Source organism: Bos grunniens, chromosome 2 (genome assembly GCF_055505025.1).
Source record: "Bos grunniens cultivar Pamir isolate PY7600 chromosome 2, Bosgru_T2T1.0, whole genome shotgun sequence".
Classification (NCBI taxonomy): Eukaryota; Metazoa; Chordata; class Mammalia; order Artiodactyla; family Bovidae; genus Bos; species Bos grunniens.
In genome coordinates this window covers 130436636-130460449 of record NC_141166.1, presented here as the reverse complement: position 1 = coordinate 130460449, position 23814 = coordinate 130436636, and the positions used below count along the sequence as shown (strand labels likewise).

The 23814-nt window shown below is 37.3% G+C and overlaps 1 protein-coding gene across 6 annotated transcripts in view; it reads right to left on the bottom strand.

Annotated features, from left to right (window-relative positions):
* PMS1 (PMS1 homolog 1, mismatch repair system component) overlaps window positions 1-23814 on the bottom strand; it is a 111901-nt gene that overhangs the window by 70404 nt on the left and 17683 nt on the right. For 4 of the 6 annotated variants that reach the window (XR_015148809.1, XR_015148818.1, XM_086361800.1 and 1 more), the window contains exon 4: window positions 19203-19305. The exons of the other annotated variants lie outside the window; for them this stretch is intronic. Coding sequence is in view for 2 of the 4 variants with exons in the window: in XM_086361800.1 (XP_086217926.1) it covers window positions 19203-19305 (103 nt within the window). In the remaining 2 variants the exon portion in view is untranslated. The remainder of the gene's footprint in view (window positions 1-19202; window positions 19306-23814) is intronic. 6 annotated transcript variants of the gene reach the window in all.

Here is a 23814-nt window from a genome sequence, read left to right as displayed (position 1 = left end):
CAATAAGAAAATATTGTAAACAGTTATATATCAACAAATCAGACATCCTACAAGGATAAATTTCTAGAAACATATAATCTTCCAAAACTGAACCAGGAAAAAACAGACAATCTAAACAGACTGATCACTAGTAATGAAACTGAATTTACAATAAAAAAAACTTCCAAGCAAAAATTTCCAGGACCAAAGAACCTCACAGGCGAATTCTACCAAACATATAAAGAAGAAATAATACCTATCCTCTCAAACTATTCCAAAAAACTGAAGAGGAGGGAACACTCCCAAATTCATTTTATAAGGCCTCTGTTAACCAGATACTATAAAAATAAAATTATAAGCTAATATCTCTGATGAATATAGATATAAAAGTCCTCAACAAAACATTAGCAAACCAAATTCAACAGTATATGAAAAAGGATAATACACCATGATGAAGTGGGATTTATTCCAGGGATGTAAGGATGGTTTGACACCTGTAAATCAATCTATGTGATATATACCACATTAACAAAAGGATAAAAATCACATGACAACAGACACAGAAAAAGCATTTGGACAAAACTGAACAACCATTCATGATAAAAACTCTCCAAAGCTGGTATAGAGGGAAGTTATATTAAAATAATAAAGACCACTGATGAGAAATCCACAGCTAATACCATGCTCAAAAGAATAACACAAAGATTCCAAATCTTGCCATTTCTATTTAACATAGTATTGGAAGTGCTAACCACAGCAATCAAACAACAATAAGATGACCTGATATTATACATAGAAAACCCTAACATCTCCACTAAAAAACTACCAGGACTAATAGATGAATACATTAAACTTGAAGGATACAAGATTAATATACAGAAATGTGTTGATAATAATGAAACAACTAATAACTAATAATTAACTATCAGAAAAAGAAAATAAGAAAACAATCCTATTTAAAATTGCATCAAAAATACCAAGGAGTGGTTTCTGGTTCAAGATGGCGGAGTAGAAGAACATGAGCTCATCTCCTCCTGTGAGAGCACCAAAATTCAACTAGCTATTGAACAACTATCAACAGGAGGATGCTGGAACCCACCAAAAAAAGACAGCCTAAGTCCAAAGACAAAGAAGAAGCCACAGCAAGATAGTAGGAAGGATGCAATCACAATAACATCAAATCCCATACCGGCCAGGTGGGTGACCCACAGACTGGAAAACAGTAATAGTGAAGAAGTTCTCACACTGTTGTGAACGTTCTGGACCCCACGTCAGATTTCCCAGCCCGGAGATCTGACAAAGGGACTGGGAATTCCCAGGGAATCTGACCTTGAGAGCCAGGGGATTTGATGATAGGACTTCCAGAGGACTGGAGAAAACAGAGACTCCTGTCTTGGGGGGGCACAAACAAAATTTTGCATGCACCAATAAATACCCAGAGGACAGGGGCACTGACCCCACAGGAAACTGAACCAAGACAACCTGATGGCACTGGAGGCCTCCTATGGAGGCACGGGTCGGCAGGGGCTCACCACAGGGACGGGGCACTGGAAAGGCCCCCTTGTAAGAACCTTTTGGAGTTTGCCATTAACCCTACCACAGAGCCTGCAGACCCCAGGGCTAGGTTGACTAGGGCAAACAAGTACCAGGGAGGGAGCGAAATTCCGCCCATCTGCAGGTTAACTGCATTAAAGCTCTACTGAGCAAGGCCCTGCCCACCAGAGCAAGACCCAATTCTTCCCATCACCAGTTCCTCCCATCAAGAAGCTTACACAAGCCCCTTAGCCTTAGCCATCAGAGGGCAGACAGAAGCAGCAAGAAGCAGTGTCACAGAGGCTAACACAAAAACCATTATCACAGCAAGTTAATCACAATGAAAAAGCAGGAAGTTATGCCCCAGATAAGGGATACAATAAAACCCCATAGAAACAACTAGATGAAGTGGAGATAGGCAACCTTCCAGAAAAAGAATTCAGAATAACCACAGTGAAGATGACCCAAGATCTCAGGAAAAGAATGGAGGCAAAGACTGAGAAGTTGCAATCAGTTCAGTTCAGTCGCTCAGTCATGTCCGACTCTTTGTGACCCCATGAATCGCATCACGCGAGGCCTCCCTGTCCATCACCAACTCCCAGAGTTCACTCAGACTCACATCCATCAAGGCGGTGATGCCATCCACCCATCTCATCCTCTGTCGTCCCCTTCTCCTCCTGCCCCCAATCCCTCCCAGCATCAGAGTCTTTTCCAATGAGTCAACTCTTCGCATGAGGTGGAAGTTGCAATAAGTGTTACCAAACACCTAGAAGAACTAAAGAACAGAGATGAATAATACACTAAAAGGAATCAATAGCAGAATAATGGAGGCAGAAGAATGCATAAAAGACCTGGGGGACAGAATGGTGGAAATCACTGCCACAGAACAGAATATAGAAAAAAGAATGAAAAGAAATGAAGACAGCCTAAGAGATTTCTGGGACAACATAAAATGCACCAACATTCACATTATATGGGTCCCAGAAGGAGAAGAGAGAAAAATGACCCGAGAAAACATTTGAAGAGATGATAGCTGAAAACTTAGTCAACCAAGTCCAGGAAACACAGAGAGTCCCAGGAAGGATAAACCCAAGGAGGAACATAGTAATCAAACTGACATAAATTAAAGACAGAGATAAAACATTAAAAGTGACAAGGGAAAAATGACAAATAACATACAAGGCAACTCCCATCAGGCTATCAGTTGATTTCTCAACAGAAACTCTACAAGCCAGAAGGGAATGGCATGATATATTTAAAGTGATGAAAGGGAAGAAGCTACAACAAACAATACTCTACCCAGCAAGACTCTCCTTCAGATTTGATGGAAAAATCAAAAGCTTTCCAGACAAGCAAAAGTTAAGAGAATTTAGCACCACCAAACCAGCTTTACAACAAATGCTAAAGGAACTTCTCTAGGCAGGAAACACAAGAGAAGGAAAGACCCTACAGAAAATAAACCTAAAACAATTAAGAAAATGGTAACAGGACCATACATATCAATCATTACCTTAAATGTAAATAGACTAAACACACCTACCAAAAGACACAGACTGGCTGGGTAGATGAAAACATGTGTATGTATGGATTTCTACTCACCACATCACTCTGCTTAACCCCTCCAAATTCTATCTAATTAATTTATATTGTTAAGTTTATCATGTTCCCATTATGGCATGCAATTGTAATTATCTTTTATTTTTTCTCTGGATATTGATTGTGAAAGCTGATAAACATCTTTTACTACTGGGATTATGTAACTGTTATTCACTTAATACCATTATATCATGACTGGTCAACAGAAAAGTAATAGAACTCTATATCACCAAAACTAGAATCTAATAGAAAAACCTGCAATTGCTTTTTAAAATCGAGATGCACATCCGAAGTATCTTGAAAGTTTTTGAAAAATACAAATGCTCAGGTATTGCTATTTTCTCCAGAGTTCCAGATACGTTTCTAATGAGCAGTCATGTTTAAAAACAACTGGATTCTATGCTTGTCTTTTACTTTTACTAGTTTTTTTCACTTTTTCTATTTCATATTCAGTGCTCCCATTTCATTTAGTTTATGTTCTCCAGTTTCTCCAATTGGAAAAATTTCTCCAATTTCTCTCTTTTTTTAATATTCTTTCTCAAGCATTTATCAAGTATAGTAGAAAAACTTTTGTATAAATACAAATATGCATAATATGTATTTTAGAAAACTTAAAATTTTTGGCTTACTTAAAAAAAATGACATTTTGAATCCACTGGTTTGACTTAGTATGAATAGAATGCTAGATTTCTAATTAATAAGTAGATATGCAACAAGTAACAAAGGTTTAGTGTATACCATAGGAACTATAGTCAATATCTTATAATAACCTATGATAGGAAATAATTTCAAAAATAATGTTGCTTTTATTTATAATCAAATCACCTTGCTGGGCACCTGAAACATGGTAAGTCAACTCTACTTCAATAAAACATATATATTTAAACGTTAAAAAAATTACTAGAAATAAGGAATAGAACTACAGTATGACCCAGGAATTCCACTACTGGGCATATATCCTTCAGTTCAGTTCAGTTCAGTCGCTCAGTCGTGTCCGACTCTTTGTGACCCCATGAATCGCAGCACACCAGGCCTCCCTGTCCATCACCAACCCCTGGAATTCACTCAAACTCACATCCATTGAGTCAGTGATGCCATCCAGCCATCTCATCCTCTGTTGTCCCCTTCTCCTCCTGCCCCCAATCCCTCCCAGCATCAGAGTCTTTTCCAATGAGTCAACTCTTCGCATGAGGTGGCCAAAGTACTGGAGTTTCAGCTTTAGCATCATTCCTTCCAAAGAAATCCCAGGGCTGATCTCCTTCAGAATGGACTGGTTGGATCTCTTTGCAGTTCAAGGGACTCTCAAGAGTCTTCTCCAACACCACAGTTCAAAAGCATCAATTCTTCGTCGCTCAGCTTTCTTCACAGTCCAACTCTCACATCCGTACATGACCACTGGAAAAACCATAGCCTTGACTAGACGGACCTTTGTTGGCAATGTAACGTCTCTGCTTTTCAATATGCTATCTAGGTTGGTCGTAACTTTTCTTCCAAGGAGTAAGCATCTTTTAATTTCATGGCTGCAGTCACCATCTGCAGTGATTTTGGAGCACCAAAAAAATAAAGTCTGACACTGTTTCCACTGTTTCCCCATCTATTTCCCATGAAGTGATGGGACCGGATTCCATCTTCGTTTTCTGAATGTTGAGCTTTAAGCCAACTTTTTCACTCTCCTCTTTCACTTTCATCAAGAGGCTTTTGAGTTCCTCTTCACTTTCTGCCATAAGGACGGTGTCATCTGCGTATCTGAGGTTATTGATATTTCTCCCAGCAGTCTTGATTCCAGCTTGTGCTGCCTCCAGCCCAGCATTTCTCATGATGTACTCTGCATATAAATTAAATAAGCAGGGTGACAATATACAGCCTTGATGTACTCCTTTTCCTATCTGGAACCAGTCTGTTGTTCCATGTCCACTTCTAACTGTTGCTTCCTGACCTGCATATAGGTTTCTCAAGAGGCAGGTCAGGTGGTCTGGTATTCCCATCTCTTTCAGAATTTTCGACAGTTTATTGTGATCCACACAGTCAAAGGCTTTGGCATAGTCAATAAAGCAGAAATAGATGTTTTTCTGGTACTCTGTTGCTTTTTCAATGATCCAGCGGATGTTGGCAATTTGATCTGTGGTTCCTCTGCCTTTTGTAAAACCAGCTTGAACACGTATATCCTTAGAAAACCATAGTTGAAAAAGATACATGTACCCCAACGTACACTGCAGCACTATTTACAACAGCCAGGACATGGAAGCAATAAATAAGCTGTGGTGCATATATACAATGGAATATTATTTTCAGACATAAAAAGGAATGAATTTGAGTCAGTTCTAGTAAGGCAGATGAACCTACAGCAGGTTATACAGAGTGAAGTAAGCCAGAAGGAAAAACACCAATACAGTATACTAACGCATATATATGGAATTTAGAAAGATGGTAACGATAACCCTATATACGAGACAGCAAAAGAGACACTGATGTATAGAACAGTCTTATGGACTCTGTGGGAGAGGGAGAGGGTGGGAAGATTTGGGAGAATGGCATTGAAACATGTGAAATGTCATGTATGTAACAAGATGCCAGTCCAGGTTCAATGCACGATGCTGGATGCTTGGGGCTGGTGCACTGGGACGACCCAGAGGTATGGTGTGGAGAGGGAGGAGGAAGGAGGGTTCAGGATGGGGAACACATGTATACTAATTAAATAATTTTCTATTAAAGAAAAAAAAAAAAGAAAAAAAAAAGAAAAACAAATACTGTATATTAACACGTATATATGAAACCTATAAAAATGGTAGTAATGAACCTATTTGCAGGGCAGGAATAGAGACTCAGACATAGAAACAGACTTCTGGACACAACGGAGGAAGGAAAATGTCGGATAAATTGAGAGAGTAGCCTTGAAATATATACATTACCATACGTAAAACAGATAGCTAATGGGAAGTTGCTATATAACACAGGGAGCTCAACCTGGTGCTCTGTGACAACCTAGACAGATAAGATAGGGTAGCAGGTAGGAGGGAAGTTCAAGAAGGAAGGGACATATGTATGCCTATGGCTGATTCATGTTGGTGCATGACAGAAACCAACATCACACTGTAAAGCAACTATCCCTCCAATAAAAAGTAAATAAAATTTTAAAAATACCTAGGAATAAACTTAACCAATGAGGTGAAAGATCTATATTCTAAAACTATTAATACAAAACAGTGAAGGAAGTTAAAGGTACAAAGAAATGGAAAGATATATTGTATCCACGGCTTGAAAAAATAGCATTGTTAAAATGTACATCCTACCCAAAGCAATCTACACACTTTAATGCCATTTCTGTCAAAATAGCCCATGACATTTTTCACAGAACTACTACAACTAATCCTAGAATTGATATGAAACCATGAAAGCTCCTAAAGGATCAAAGCAATCTTGAGAAAAAAGAACAAAGCTGGAGGTATCATACTCTCTGACTTCAGACTGTACTACAAATCTTCAGTAATAGTATGTATGGTACTGACACGAAACAGTATGTATAATTGTTGTCTAGTCACTGAGACACGTCTTTTACAACCCCATAAGGCTGTAGCCCACCAGGCTCCTCAGTCCATGGGATATCCCAGGCAATAACACTCCGGGTTGCCATTTCCTTCTCTAGGGGATCTTCCCAACCCAGGGACTGAAACGACGTCTCCTGCGCTGGCAGGCAGATTCTTTACCACTGAGACGTCAGGGAAGCACATGTATGTACAGTACTGGCACAAAAAAACAGGCGCATAGATTAGTTAAACAGAATAGAACCCAGAAATAAATTCAGATAGTTATGGCCAATTAATGACAAAGAAGGCAAGAATATGCAATGGGGAAAGGACAGTCTCTTCAGTAAGTGGTACTGAGAAAGCTGAACAGCTACATGTAAAAGAATGAAATTAGAGCATTTTCTCACACCATTTACAAAAATAACCTCGAATGGATTAAAGATCTAAATATAAGACTGGAAACCGCAAAACATCTAGAAATTATGGGCCTAACACTCTAAGATAAATCATAGCAATATGTTTTTTAGAGTATCTAAGGCAAAGGAAATAAAAGCAAAAATAAATGAGACTTAAAATATTTTGCAAGGCAAAGGAAATCATTAATAGAACAAAATGGGAGAAAAATAGGAGAAAATATCTGAAATAACAACAATAATAAGGGATTAATATCAAAAATACAGAAACAGCTCACACAACTGAATATCAAAAACAACTCACCTGGTTAAAAAGTGAGCCAGAGACGCAAATAGACATTTTCTCAAAGAAAATATACAGATGGCTATGAGGCACATGAAAAGATGCTCAACTGTTCTTAATCATTAGAGAAACGCAAATGAAAACACGAGTTCTCAACTTAAGAATGGCTATCATATGACTGCAAACAACAAACTGGCGAGGATGTGAAGAGATGTGAAATCTAACACACTGTTGGCAGAAATGTCAACTGGTGCCGCCAACTGACTATGGAAATACACTATGACAATACACTATGGAAAACAGTATAGAAATTCATCAGCTAAAACTAGAACTGCATTATGATCCTGCAATTTCACTCCTGAGTATATATCTGAAAGAAAAAGATAACACTAAGTCTAAAAGACATATGCACCCCCCAATAATCACAGCAGCGTTATTTACAATTGCCAAAATATGGAAGCAACCTAAGCATCCAACCACAGATGTATGTATAAAAAAGATGTGAAGTGAAAGTCGCTTAACCGTGTCTGACTCTTTGGGACCCCATAGACTATACAGTCCATGGAATTCTCTATGCCAGAATACTGGAGTGGGTAGCCATTCCCTTCTGCAGGGGATCTCCCCAACCCAGGGATTGAACCCAGGTCTCCCACATTGCAGGCAGATTCTTTACAAGCTGAGCCACAAGGGAAGCCCATAAAAAAGATCTAGTGTATATATATAACAGAATACTACTCAGCCAAAAAAAGAATGAAATTCTGCCATTTGCAACAACATGTATGGACCTAGAGGGTACTAGGTTTAGTGAAATAAACCAGAGAAAGACAAATATTGTATGATTTCACTTATATGTTGAATCTAAAACACAACGAATGAATACAATAAAGAAAGATTCACAGATGTAGAACAAAATATCGGTTACTAACTGGGTGAGGGGCAAGATAGGAGTAGAGGAATAAGAGTTACAAGCTGCTTTGTATAAAAGAAATAAACTACAAGAATATATTGTACAGCACTGGGAATGTAATCAGTATTTTTTATAATAACTTTAAATGAAGTATAATCTATAAAATCATTTAATCACTACACTGTACATCTGAAACTATTATAAATCAACAATATTTCAATAAAAAAAGGAAAAACTCGAATAAAGGTATAAAAATCATACCAGTTAAACATCAAGTTAATAATTAGCTTTTGTTGGGAAAAAACCCATGAAATTAGTACTAGATGCTTTTTCAGGGCCATATACCTTAAGTTACTATTTTTTCAAATACTAGGCAACTTCAACGACCAGTCACCAGCTAATCCAGATTTAATGAGTCAATCTCCTCCTGTCATTCTAATGAATGTACAGTAGGGCTGAGATACAGAGCACTGAAAAGCCAAAGAGTCAATGTAGTAGATGGTTTCTCAAACTTGGCACTGCTGACGTTTATTGTGGGGGCTGTCCAGTGCATTTCAAGACGTGTACCGGGATCCCCGGCCTCTACCTACTAGATGCAGCCAGCAGCCAACCCAGTGTGACTATCAAAAATGCCTCCAGACACTGTCATATGTTCCTGGGGGGGTGGGGGGGGGACCATCATTGGCTGACAATCAGTGATTCAGTATACAGCAACTAGCATTAAAAATAAAAAAATACTAAAATACAAATAGACTAAATGATAACAAAGTACATCACCCATAATAAGTATATTTTTTGTTTTGATTGGATTTGTATAAACTAGGTTGCTATGTAAAATGTACTTCTTACTGTGAATCAGAATCAAAACACCTGAAAGTTGCTGCAAAGGTGCAGCAACTGACCTACTGTGACCTACTTCTCATGCTATGCTATGCTAAGTCACTTCAGTCGTGTCCGACTCTGTGCGACCCCATAGACGGCAGCCCACCAGGCTCCCCGTCCCTGGGATTCTCCAGGCAAGAACACTCGAGTGGGTTGCCATTTCCTTCTCCAATGCAAGAAAGTGAAAAGTGAAAGTGAAGTCGCTCAGTCGTGTCCGACTCTTAGCAACCCCATGGATTGCAGCCTAACAGCCTCCTCCGTCCATGGATTTTCCAGCCAAGAGTACTGCAGTGGGGTGCCATTGCCTTCTCCGATCTACTTCTCATAACAAATGGCAAAAACACAAATGGCAATCATGAAGGAAATATAAGACTTAGAAAGCCTAGCTTAAAATCAGGAATTCCAGGAAAAGGAAAAGAAACAAATGCAGATGTATTTAAATAAATAGAAGAAATTTTTCTTGAGTTAAAGGTTTGAGTGCAGATTTCAAGAGCTTAAAACCATTACGAATAGGAATTTAAAAAATCTAAAAGACACCACATTCCACTGGAGGTCCTAAATTTTAAGGAGAATGAAAAACTTTACAAAAACTTCAGAAAGAACAAGTTCTTTATTAGGAAAGAATAACATTAAGTTTGCTATCTATAATACTAGAAGACAGACAATCTCAAACTACTGAGGGGTAAATAAGAAATGTATACCCACTCAAGATAAATATGATATACATAATGGGCAAAACATAGACTGTTCTGTACCTGCAGAGATCTGAAAGTATATTACCCAAGTGTATTTGATGAAAACAGTGGAGGATAAACACTAACCAAATGGCAATTACATAAAAACCAAAGAATTACATGATAAGAGAAGAAAAAAACTTTATGAGCAAAAAATCATCAGACAGAAGATGGCAATGTGGTTGGCATTTGAAATATAACTGTTAAATAAACACTAATAAACATTCTTAAAATGTAAGTGATACAACATAGGGGAAATCCGAACTATAGCTTGGAACTCAATGTTTTAAAAGAAAAAACTCTTAATGATACTGGGTAAAAACTGGAGAAAAGGGTTAGGAATAAAAAAGATAAAAGCTTACATGATCTTATTTAACTTTCACTATGGAAGGCAATGGCACCCCACTCCAGTGCTCTTGCCTGGAGAATCCCATGGATGGAGGAGCCTGGTGGGCTGCAGTCCATGGGGTCGCAACTGAGCGACTTCACTTTCACTTTTCACTTTTCACTTTTCACGCATTGGAGAAGGAAATGGCAACCTACTCCAGTGTTCTTGCCTGGAGAATCCCAGGGACGGGGCGGCCTGCCGTCTATGGGGTCGCACGGAGTCGGACTCGACTGAAACAACTTAGCAGCATGGCTATCTCCTTTCCTCCAAATGTCCTTCCTTCCATTACTTCAGCACATCAGACTTCTTTCCACCTCAAGGCTTGTGGACATGTGTTCTTTCCCCTACCCTTTGCATTGTAACTCCTCTATCAAGCTTCAGATCTCAATCTAAGTAACACCCCTTAGAGAATCCACTCCTAAATGCCCTATCAAAGGTTGCTGCTCCCAAAGTTCAATCATGTTTTCTCTCTTCCTAGAGATTATCAATATTTGAAAAAACATGTGTCTGCCTCTTCTTTTAGAATGCAAGTAGCATGAGAACAAGTTAGGGTTAGGGTCTGCCACGTTTGCCATTATTTCTCTAGCAAGTCAAACACTGAATTGCTAAATAAATAAACAAAATTTATTTAAAAATTTTGAATGAACAACAAAAGAATGCATGAATGAATGAATGCACTGAAGAAAGAAAATAAACAAGGTAGTAAGAATAAACTTTGTATTTGTTTAAATTGTTTCTGCAGTTAAAAGAATTACACATGGTATTTTTATAGTTTTTGAAAGGGAATTTACTAAAAGAAAAAATAATAATAAAAAAACAAGGTTAAGAGAAAAAGATCTTTGTGGAATAGGACCAAAGAAAATCCATATTTCTACTTGGCTCACACTTGATGTTCTTCTGCTTTTCTCTTGATCAGGTGCATCATTAGCATATCACAGTCAGTCTCCCTTATCAGTGGGTTCCACATCTGTAGATTCAACCAACTACTGAGCCGAAATAGTTGGGAAAAAAATTTCATAAAGTTCCAAAAAGCGAAACTTGAATTTGCTGCAACCAATGGCAACTATTTACATAGCTTTTACACTGTATTAGGTATTATAAATAATTTAGAGATGATTTAAAATGTATGGGAGGATGCGTGTAGGTTATATGCCAACGACTACACCATTTTACATAAGAGACTTGAGCATCTGACAATTTTGGTATCTGTAAGGTGCCCTGTAACCAATCCTCTGTGAATACTGAGGGATGACTGTACAAACACTTTAAAGTGGGGTTTTCTTTTCTGGCCTCCCTCCAGGGTATTTTCTTGGCCTAAATCCAAGTCACTTTCACACACAGAACAGAAGTCCTTGGAACACCACAGCACTCCTCACTAGTAACACTGTGGTGCTGCTATTCCCTGCCTTAGGGAAGTAAAAATACCACTGCTAAATTCCTAGGTAAAGCTGACGGAGAATAAGGCGTGCACGCACCCAGCAATCAGAAAAGGTAGGCACTCTGTCTCCATTGCTAAAGAGAGGTCACACACTCACACCAAAATTCGCCTCACACCGTATTCTGAGACCTCTTATGCCTCCTCATCTCACTCTGCGTTCTCCCTAGATACTTCCTCCACTCCCACAGCTTTAAATGCCACTCATATGCCAATAATTCCTTTCAGCAAAGCTGTAAGAAATACACTTTTATGACCCTCTAAAAAATAAAAAAACAATATGCCAATTAAACTATGCTACGATGCCCAAATAACCATCCCAGGCAACAGAACTAGTCACACCAGCCTTTCATTGCTCTGAAATTTCTTTTAAAGAGCCTGACAGATAAGGCAATTTCCTCGGGTGTATTGAATTTCAATGCTGGGCCTGTGATGGCAATCCCTTTCTATTTAACACAGCTTTTTCACTTGTGGCTATTTTCCCTTTTTAGGTCTCATAAAACACTTGCTTTGGAGGAAAATGTAAAATTGTTGTTTATCCCTGCTATCAATACACAAATTACAAACAATACACACAACTGCTTATCCAAAAGGGATTCAGTTCAGTTCAGTTCAGTTGCTCAGTCGTGTCCAACTCTTTGCGACCCCACGAACCACAGCATGCCAGGGCTCCCTGTCCGTTACCAACTCCCGGAGTTCACCCAGACTCATTTCCATCAAGTTGGTGATGCCATCCAACCATCTCATCCTCTGTCGTCCCCTTCTCCTGCCGTCAATCTTCCCCAGCATCAGGGTCTTTTCAAATGAGTCAGCTCTTCTCATCAGGTAGCCAAAGTACTGGAGTTTCAGCTTCAGCATCAGTCCTTCCAATGAACACTCAGGACTGATCTCCTTTAGGATGGACTGGTTGGATCTCCTCGAAGTCCAAGGGACTCTCAAGAGTCTTCTCCAACACCACAGTTCAAAAACATCAATTCTTTGGTGCTCAGCTTTCTTTATAGTCCAACTGTCACATCCATATATGACTACTGGAAAAACCATAGCCTTGACTAGAAGGACCTTTGTTGACAAAGTAATTAGGGAGGCCATTAATTATAAGCCACAACCTGTTTTCTGAGATGTCAAAATGTGCATCTTATAAATAAGATATACATGTCTGAGACCTACAATACTCAACTTATATATAGGTACTTATTCAAAATTATTACCTGGATACAAAATTACTACAAAGATACTTCAAATCACCATGCCTAGATCTTTCTCCTGGAGTCTGATACTACATTTATCCTCCCGTTCTCATATAACATTGACATCAAACAGTTTCCAAAAACAGGTACTCTATATTGAACTGAGTCTTTCCCCCATCTCTTACTACCAATATTGCCTAAGTCACCTAGGCCTAGCCATTCTATGCCCAAAAGATCTCTCAAATTTATGTCATGTCCTTTCCTTCTCCTCAAACCTTAGTTCAAGATAACATCTCTTACAGTAAGACATAAATTATGGTAGGAGTTATAATGTCCTGCTGGTTTATTTTGTAAATGGCATGATATCCATCCTCTACCTAAAAAGTTTCAGTGGCCCAACACTGGTTACAAGAAGGGGTAAAAACTCCTCACCGTAACATAACATAACCTAATATCCAAGCTACCATTTTCTAACTTCATCTCCTGCATCCACTGTCTCCAAACATTCTCACAGAACTCTGCTATGTCATTCTCAGTACACCAGTTTAATCTACCTTATTGGTTTTTCAGCTTTACTTATTGTATTATTTTTATTTTTTTAATTTTATTTTATTTTTAAACTTTACAATATTGTATTGGTTTTGCCAAATATCGAAATGAATCCGCCACAGGTATACATGTGTTTCCCATCCTGAACCCTCCTCCCTCCTCCCTCCCCATACCATCCCTCTGGGTCGTCCCAGTGCACTAGCCCCAAGCATCCAGTATCGTGCACCGAACCTGGACTGGCGTCTCGTTCCATATATGATATTATATGTATTTCAATGCCATTCTCCCAAATCATCCCACCCTCTCCCACAGAGTCCAAAAGACTGTTCTATACATCAGTGTCTCTTTTGCTGTCTCGTATACAGGGTTATTGTTACCATCTTTCTAAATTCCATATATATGCGTTAGTATACTGTATTGGTGTTTTTCTTTCTGGCTTACTTCACTCTGTATAATAGGCTCCAGTTTCATCCACCTCATTAGAACTGATTCAAATGTATTCTTTTTAATGGCTGAGTAATACTCCATTGTGTATATGTACCACAGCTTTCTTATCCATTCATCTGCTGATGGACATCTAGGTTGCTTCCATGTCCTGGCTATTATAAACAGTGCTGCAATGAACATTGGGGTACATGTGTCTCTTTCCCTTCTGGTTTCCTCAGTGTGTATGCCCAGCAGTGGGATTGCTGGATCATAAGGCAGTTCTCTTTCCAGTTTTTTAAGGAATCTCCACACTGTTCTCCACAGTGGCTGTACTAGTTTGCATTCCCACCAACAGTGTAAGAGGGTTCCCTTTTCTCCACGTCCTCTCCAGCATTTATTGCTTGTAGACTTTTGGATCGCAGCCATTCTGACTGGCGTGAAATGGTACCTCATAGTGGTTTTGATTTGCATTTCTCTGATAATGAGTGATGTTGAGCATCTTTTCATGTGTTTGTTAGCCATCTGTATGTCTTCTCTGGAGAAATGTCTTTTTAAGTTCTAGAATTTTCATTAGGTTCTTCCTCAGAATTCTATTTCTCTGCTCAAATTTTCCACCGTCTTATCAATTTTGACTATCTTTTTCTCTAAATCCTTTAACATGAAAGTTCTTGTTTCCTAATTCAAACATATGCAAGTTTGTTTATATCAACTACTTTTTCTCTTAACTATGAATCCATTTTCCTTTTTTCAAGTCTCTCAATATTTTTATTTTTACGAGACATGATGCATAAAGGAACAATAGATACTGAAATAGATATTTTCCCCAGTGAAGGTAAATTCATTTTCTCTGTCAAACAGCTAGAGTGAAGAGTAGCTCTCTTTAATACAAAAGGAGTTCATTTGGGTTGGAGCTGAGTAGCCCTTTAGTTCCAGTTCACTTCTGGTTTCAAATGTCTTGAAGATGGAATCAGGTGTCTTCCTATGGCAAGGCTTTGGGATTTAAACACTGTAAGACTTTAAGATACTTCTCTCTTTGCTGCTAAGTCACTTCAGTCGTGTCCAACTCTGTGTGACCCCACAGACGGCAGCCCACCAGGCTCCCCGGTCCCTGGGATTCTCCAGGCAAGAACACTGGAGTGGGTTGCCATTTCCTTCTCCAATGCATGAAAAGTGAAAAGTGAAAGTGAAGTCGATCAGACATGTCTGACTCTTAGCGACCCCATGGACTGCAGCCTACCAGGCTCCTCCATCCATGGGATTTTCCAGGCAAGAGTACTGGAGTGGGGTGCCATTGCCTTCTCCTCTCTCTAGCTCAGTCCTAACTTTCTTCATCACTGCTTACTCAGCAAGAGTCCTGATAAGATTTGGCTTCTCAGGTGAACCAGTATTTGAGGATCAATCCTATCCTCCAATCTGTCATGTCAGCTCGTATGCAACTAATAAAGTTCAGCTGGTTTCTCTTAGGGCCATGAACAATCCCATATAGCAGGCTTGCTCCATTGCCTGCCTACACCTCCAGGCTCAGTTAATGCTCTCAGGGACACAAGCAGCCACCAGTCTCTTTGTGCCTAAGTGTGTCTAGGAAGGCACAAAGGTGCATCTTGAACTTGGTTCATTTAACTTCTTTGTGACACAGCTTTCCAGTGAATTTTAAAAAATACAACTTTTTAAATCATGTGCTTCCCCCTGTCATTACACAGAGAGCAGTCGTCTCCTGACAATTTCTACATCCATTCTTCTCTTATTGAAAAGTTATATTCCCTCCTTTTCTTACCATCTTCAAACTGAAATATTATGTTTTCTGAAAAATTTGCTTTCCGTCCTCTAGATAGCTGTCATTACCTCTTTACTCATCTGTATTCTTCACTAGTCTGTGAATTCTGTTCACTCACCTGTGGTCTCCATTAGCCTGTACAAATATAATGACGTATACCGTAGCTGTGGACAGACAGTGGTAAGGAAGGTAGGCAGAAATCAGAGCAAATATATATTTATGAAATGAAAAAGATGTATGTTGGCTTTTAAATATATGTTATGCATTGAAGACCACACTGTACCTAATCCGTACATTAACTGATGGTTTATTGCTTCACCAGCTAAAAACATTTTCTCTCAACAAATTGAGAGTTACCAATAAGCCAAGAATTATACACATATATTTGAACAAAACTTAATGATGGAAAACTTTGCTGATTCCAAATGAAATGTATATCCTTAAAAAAATACCAAGCAATATTGGCCAATAGGGAGGAGGCCCTAGTATACTATCATATTTTACAAGAGAACTGCTCAGCTCTCTAACTTTAGCACATTCTATAAACACCAGAATTAAACTGCAGTCCTGTAATATGCTCCCTGTTATATTTTTACATGACCCTATGTTATGCCATAAGGCAGCTATTTATATTCCTAATGTAAAGAGGTATGGTTGCTTGAATATATCAATGCTTTCTTATTCAATGAATAAAGTTCTATTCTCAAGAAGAAAAAAAAATTTTTTCAATACATACACAATCACACATACCAAGCATTTACAAAGAACATGATGCTCTACTCTAAAAAAGGGGTAGGGAAAAGATATACCCTGATCAGAGTACTTTAAATATACTAATTTTGATATCTGAGAAATTCCTAAGGCAGAATTACTAAGAGGTGTTAAAACAATTTGTCTAGGATGGTAAATCAATTTAGAAAGCTTAATGCTGATTATCTAGGGTAAAGGAAATAGAATTGATGACAGAAAAAAGATATCAAAACAAGTCATTTAGTCAGAGTTCTTGGTAAAATAATTTAAAAGCTAGAAACTTATTTTTACATTTCTTGTTAATTTTTTAAATGTCTTAAAACAGAAGTGAACAGAAGGTAAGGGCAATTTAAAATGATATTCCATTAAACACACAAATTATTTTAAATGATTAAATTAATCCATAAAATAAATACCTATATCTGGAAAAATCAGAACTGGGACCTCTAGTAAACAATTCTGAAACATTTAAAAATATGTTTTAAAGGGGTAATGAATTTTAAAATGCCTAAGAAAGATGTTGCTATGAGCTGTCCCTCCATCTACAGTTAGGTTATCTACAGGTATCACCATTCTATCAGATGATATGAGGAGTAACTGCTAAGCAAGGACATTCACACCACAGAAGAAATTAATCTGCAAGAACCCTAAATGCACAGGTATTAATTAGGATGGTTGTACTGTAGTTTTATCTTACACAGAAAATATTTAAATGGAAGCTGAATGACAGCTGGTGGTGAAATGTGAGTCTGTGATTTAATCACTCAGAAACTATCAGCACTAAGGCAATATAAGTGTGAAGGGCTTTCGAAAGTGCTTGTGGGTTTCTATAATACGCTTACCTGGAGCAACAACAAACTAGGGGTTTGATTTTGTGTTGTTTATCTAGGCAATTGGTGGGGGGAAGTGAGTTATGAAAGACACTAACTACTGACACAACCACTGACCTTCTAAGTAAGTAGTTTCTTAAGATAAAAGGAATATGCTAAGAAAATACGGTTCACTTACTGACTGGAGAAATTTCTTAATATGCCTACATGGTCTCACTAGAAGTACAGAAGGCTTAGGTCACCAAGAAAAAAAATGAATCAGCAAATGGGCAAAGATCAGAAGGATTCCATATTTAAGGACTGTTATTTCATAGTTCCCATGGAAATGAATATAGAAAAGCATGAGAAGTATGAGTGATGCAGAGGCACTGGCCATCCAGATTAGACTGGCTACTACTAAGATAAAAATAAATACATTTAAGTTTTATAAGGTGACTAGATTACTTCAAAGTCCTCCACAGGATAGCCACTCAAATATCTCCTAGTGGTTTAACTTGAACTCCTAAGAACTGGGGTAAGAGCATTTCTGGATAGGGACCATATTAAAAAATGCCTTGTCTTTGTCTTTATTTTCAGCACATAAAAAAGAAAAGAATCACAATCTATTACTTTTAATTAAAGCATGCACAATATAATACATCAAATTAAACTGCTATTAGACTTGAGCTCATTTTTATTTACCAAATAAATGAGGGGGAAAAGTGTGTTTTCTTAAGGGTTCATATTAACTCTTTCCTTTATGTAGATGAAAAAATATTAATTTTTAATGATCAAAAGTATAAATAAAGATTTATAAAATAAGAGAAAGAATGAGAAAATTTGGTATCAGTATTATGATACAAGAAAATAAATTTCAATGAAGAAAGAAATCATTTGAAAAAATACATCCAATAATTTAACATTAAAATTGGAGGGAAGAAACCACAGAAAAAAATACCGTGCTTTGATAAATTACAATGAGGGACCAAAAACTTAAAAATGAATTTACAACACAAATCAGAAGGACAACTAACAAAATACTCAACAACGCAAGTCCTTTTCCAGATCTCATAATTCTTTTGGGAATGACTCTAAACAGGCTGTATCTTTAATATTCTCTCAACTTTATACATCCCATTACCAGAATTTAATAGCAAAAGATTAAAGTAGATATGTGAAACTCACACCTGAAGAGATATTTTTCTCTAGATGTAAATAGGTAGCTGTTCAGTCCCTAAGTCATGTCTTACTCTTTTGCAAACCCATGGCCTGTAGCCCGCCAGGCTCCTCTGTCCATGGGATTTCCAGGCAAGAATAGTGGAGTGGGCTGCCATTTCCTCCTCCAGGGGAACTTTTCGAACCAGGGATTGAATCATGTTTTCTCCACTGGCAGGTGGATTCTTTAGGGGAGGGACTTAAAAAGATGTCAATTAAAATGTACTAACACTGTGTAAGTGTATAAAATACTAAAGAACTAAACTACAAATAGCAAGTATAATGTATTTATTTGCTTCAAATAATATGTGAAACATTAGCAATAAGTTGATAATTACTGAAACCGAGAGATGGGTACTTATTCCTTTTGTACATATATTTGAAGTTTCCCATAAAAAAAAAAATTTTTAATTATTTATTTAATAATATCTTGCTTAGTATGGTTAACTGCCATACATTACTAAATCAATAATGTTTACTGCCATGGATTACTAAATCAATAATATTTTAGTCATTTCAAAAAATATATTATCCTTCATATAAAGAAGACACTAATGACCAAGTAAAACAACTGCTCTGACAATTTTTATAGAATAACCAATTCATGTTGTTGCTCAAAGTCTTTCACACAGTTCCTCTTGAGAACTCTATGTATTTAAAAAAGTCAGCAGCTAGAATAAGGCTAAATGTTCAATTAGAAGTTAACCAGACTTTATGAGAATCAAACACAAAGCAATACCTTTGAATTTAAAGAGAAAACAATTTTTTTAAAAAAATAAGAAAGAAAAGCAAAGAATGCTACAAAGCTTCTGTCTTACCTTGACCAAGATGTGAAGGTTTTTGAGAAATTATGTGACCACCACCATCTAAAACATACTGGGTACTAAAGTTATCAGCAGCTGTCTTTGTTGTAATTGAAACCTAGAATAAGAAAAACTCAAATAAAATTATGATTTTATATACTGCAGTGGGCTCATTATAAAATGAGGTTTAAAATAATAAATGTATATTCTCTCAACTGAAAAAAGTTTGACTTAGTAAGTTCTTACAACCACTTCTCTTTGAAATATTCCATAGTGATACACTAATAAACAATAGGCTAGCTTACATTTTTCATGTTGCAAATTACTGATTTTTATTCCAAATATATTACCTTAAAACATACACACACATCAATAAACTTGAATGGCTATTTGTACTGTATGTATTAAATGACTTAACATCTGTAAAATCAAATACTTCAATTGCATTAGGGAAGCTTGCTTTTCAACGGACAATTCCCACAAAGTTGCTGGCAAAGTGAAAAATTCTTTTGTAAAGTGACCATTCACTCCTTCCTTTATGTTGAGTATAAAATTGCACTTCTGTATTTCAAGTTAATGGTTCAAAAGAATAAAAATCAATTAATCAAACATATATGTTGATTTATCAGCAATATTTCTTAAACCCAAACTTTAAACTCACTGTTTAAATGGAAACATTTTATTATTTAAAAAACTAGAATTAAAACATATAAAAAAGGATTCCATTCAGCATGAAAATATTTCCTAAGATATTACAGTCATAGAAATATAAATTTAAGAATGTCTGAACTCTTCTGAGCCATCCTCACCCTCAGCTTTCTACTTACCAACTTTTGTGAGATTACTAGAAGAACACATGCTGTAACAATGGTAAAACATTCCATTATGAGAAAACACCATAGTTGGTGAGTGGGAATGCTGGCAAAAAAGCAGGGTGGTTTCAAAAAAGCCTTCTCACATTTTGAGTGAGCAATGACCACCCAAAATTGGGAGCAATCTTTCTCAGTCATCCTTGGACTAAGCAGAGCTGACTATCTTAAAATACATCTATATAATTTAGAAAGAAGCCACAAAGATTCAGCACCACTACTGGAATTCATCTAGGTCCAGTTGGGTCTACATGTGATGATTCTGTCACCAAGTCCTAACCATGCCCTGATTTATGGTAGGCCAGATGGCTCTGTGGAACATGTGGGTACCACGAAGGCAACACCAGTCACCACAAATATATATGTGTGTATGTATATATATATATATATATATATATATATATATATATATACATGGCATATAAATATATTTTTATATATCTTCAATATCAATATATATTTATATGGCATATAAATATATGGCTTCTCTAGCTCACAGTACTAGCATACTAGCAGAGTCTGTTAGATTTTCTCCAAGGGTGATGTCCATAAAATCATTATTAGAGGCTCATTGCTGCAGGCTGCTATTTCTGTCATAAATGTTCCCCCACCCCCGCAAAAGTTGTACCCGAGGACTTCCCTGGGGGTCAAGTGGTTACGAATTCACCTGCCAATGCAGGGGATACAGGGTTTGATCCCTGGTCCAGGAAGATTCCACATGCTGTGGGGCAACTAAGACCGTGAAGCACAACTATGAGCCTGAGCTCTCAAGCCCGTGAGCTGCAGCTACTGAAGCCCATGCACCCCAGAGCTGGTGCTCTGCGACAACGGAAGCCACCACGATGAGAAAACTGAGCACTGCAGTAAGAGAGGAGCACCCACTCGTCACGACTAGAGAAAGCCTGTTCACAGCCAGGAAGACCCAGTGCAGTCAAAAATTAAAAACAGATAAATAAAATAAACAACAACAATCTTGCTACCAAAAAAAAGTTGTGCCTGAAACAAAGTTGTGAGCCTCTGTATACTCACCAGTGATTCTTCTATTTCCAATAATACACTTCATGGTTCAAAAGTTGTATTTTAAAAAAGTTTTCCTGATAACCAATCTCAATCTTCCCAGCTGCATCCCAACTCTATAGTGTCTAATTGTGATTCCCTCTAGTGAAGTGAAGTCCCTCAGTCGTGTCCAACTCTTAGCGACCCCATGGACTACAGCCCGCAAGGCCCTCCGTCCATGGGATTTTCCAGGCAAGAGTGGGGTGCCATTGCCTTCTCCAGATTCCCTCTAGTAAAGTTTGTTAAAAACAAAGAGTACAGAAATTCCTAGAGATTTTCTTTCCTATTTCTAATTTAATCACTTTATGATTGTCCCTCTTAAAATAATTCTACATTTAACCAAACACTGCTGCAAAATGCCAAGGTCAACTGAATTCTATTTCTATTCTCCAAAGAGCTAGCCACTTGACGTAAGCTGGTGTCACTGAGTAAAGGCAGCCCTGGAACTCTGAGTTCTAGTGCTAACTCTGCCAGTGGCTTGCTAGATGGTCCTGAATAAATGATTACACTATCATCTTAGGAGAAGGGTGATGATAAGATGAAGATGATGCTAATACTTTATAAGGTTACACGGGTTTTTGCTTTAACTACTTCAAAGCATTTTACAGATTTAGCCTTAAACCATTAGGGAATAGTAAACAAACTCCAGCCTAGATGAATAAACAGAAGTGCTAAAAAGCAAAATAGAACCTTAGTGGTCATAATGCAACATTTATGTTAAAGAAGTTTAAAAAAAGAAAAAAAAAAAAAGAACATAATGTCGTCTTCCAGTGTTAAAATTTTAAAAACTGAATTGTTTATGGTACTATGGAAATTTATTTAGATAGGAAATCCTTTGTAATTCCCTGCAAAAGACAGTGAAGGATAACACACACACACAGTTTCACAAATTCATAAAACACAGTGTGTTCCTCAGAAGAAGGAATTGTATTTCAAGAGTTCATTTCATCATATGATCCTGTGTCCTGGACAGGAAACCTTTTTTTGGACCAGGCACAGGTTCAGAATGTGTTAGCTGCTGTTAGCTGTGCAGCAGCTAGCACATTTGAATTGGTAATAACTCCACCATCAGAAGCATCTTTAATATTACAAATTATTACTGGTGCTTCTGACTCGAGTCATTGAGGAATTGTGGCAGTGAATGACTCCAGTGGTGTTCTCAAGAGAAAAAATAAATTTATTTTAAAGAATTTTAAAATGAGTTTACTTTAAAAGAAGTTTTAGAAGTCCTTAGAGGTTATATTAATTATCAATTGTTAAAAACTGACTCTCTGATCTAGTTAATGAATTTCAACAAATTATAATACTATTACAAAGTTAAAATTGCATAAAAGCATTTAAGCTTTAGATAAGTACTATTTTTCTCAATGTTTCAGAAAGTAAGTAAATTAAAAGCTTAGTATATATCTTTAAATTCATGAGAAAAAAAAATCCTCTCCTGACAAAATTTCATTTAAGATAACTAAAGTTTTGTGGAGGTTTTTTGGTTTTGTTCTGCTTCTGCTGACTTTTGGACAAATACTTTACTTTGGCACAAAAACAAAATCTGAAAAGTAAGATAATTGGTCCTCATGATTCAGCTGAAATGTGAACCGCACATGGATCACTGACCTGTCTTTTCTTCCTCAGTGTGAGTATGCCTGCCTGTCTGCCTACAGCTGTACGTTATGACTTCCCCCAAATACTCCACTGTGGGACACTAGCAACAGGGAGATCCTGGCCTTGGCTTTTCCCCTTTCCACAGTTTTATTATCAGTGAGAAAGTTGCATTTACGAAACATGATATACCAACTGCTTAAAAAATTCTGTGCCTATTCTAATTAAAGGCTTACCACAATGGCTCTCAGGGACACAGGAGGCATCCTGCACTGTGTCACAGGGAGCAGGAAACATCAGAACGAAGCTAGAGGCTTCCCTCTCTTCTTCCACAGCTCTGTGGGACCACAAATAAGGGCATCCCAACTTCCATCTCGGAGAAGGCAATGGCACCCCACTCCAGTACTCTTGCCTGGAAAATCCCATGGATGGAGGAGCCTGGTGGGCTGCAGTCCATGGGGTCGCTAAGAGTCGGACACGACTGAAGCGACTTAGCAGCAGTAGCAGCAGCTCATTTTAGTTAGTATGTTTAGTAATACGTACCAGGAATGTAACACTGAAGACTGATGAATATTCCAAAATTACTGTTCCACAACAATAATAAATTTCAGAGATGTTATGCTTAATGATATAATTAAAAAAAAAAACACATGAATCACTTTGTTTCAGTCACTGATACATTCATCAGATTATGGAAACAGGTAATTCCAGTTTTAAATACCACTCTGTTATAAAAATTTATTTTTTACTGTTTTGGACTGATTGGAAGTCATTTTATAACTGAAAAATTAGGAAAACTGCTTATTCTTTTAAAATGCATAAATTAAAAAAACAGAATTAGATATATTTTAAATTTCGACAGCCAATTTTGCTGAAAGTCTACTTAATTTTTCTTTTTATAACTAAAATTATGATTAACTTTAAAATAATCTAACACAAGATAATTTAAACAGTTGGAGTTTTGAGTGATGGCTGTGTGACAAAACTATATCCCAATTATCTATTATCAATTTACCTAGTCAGAGATGATTTACATCTGTATGACTTTAAATCTATCTACATCAGTTAGTTTGGCCAATAGAATAACCAAATCACTAATTTTTATT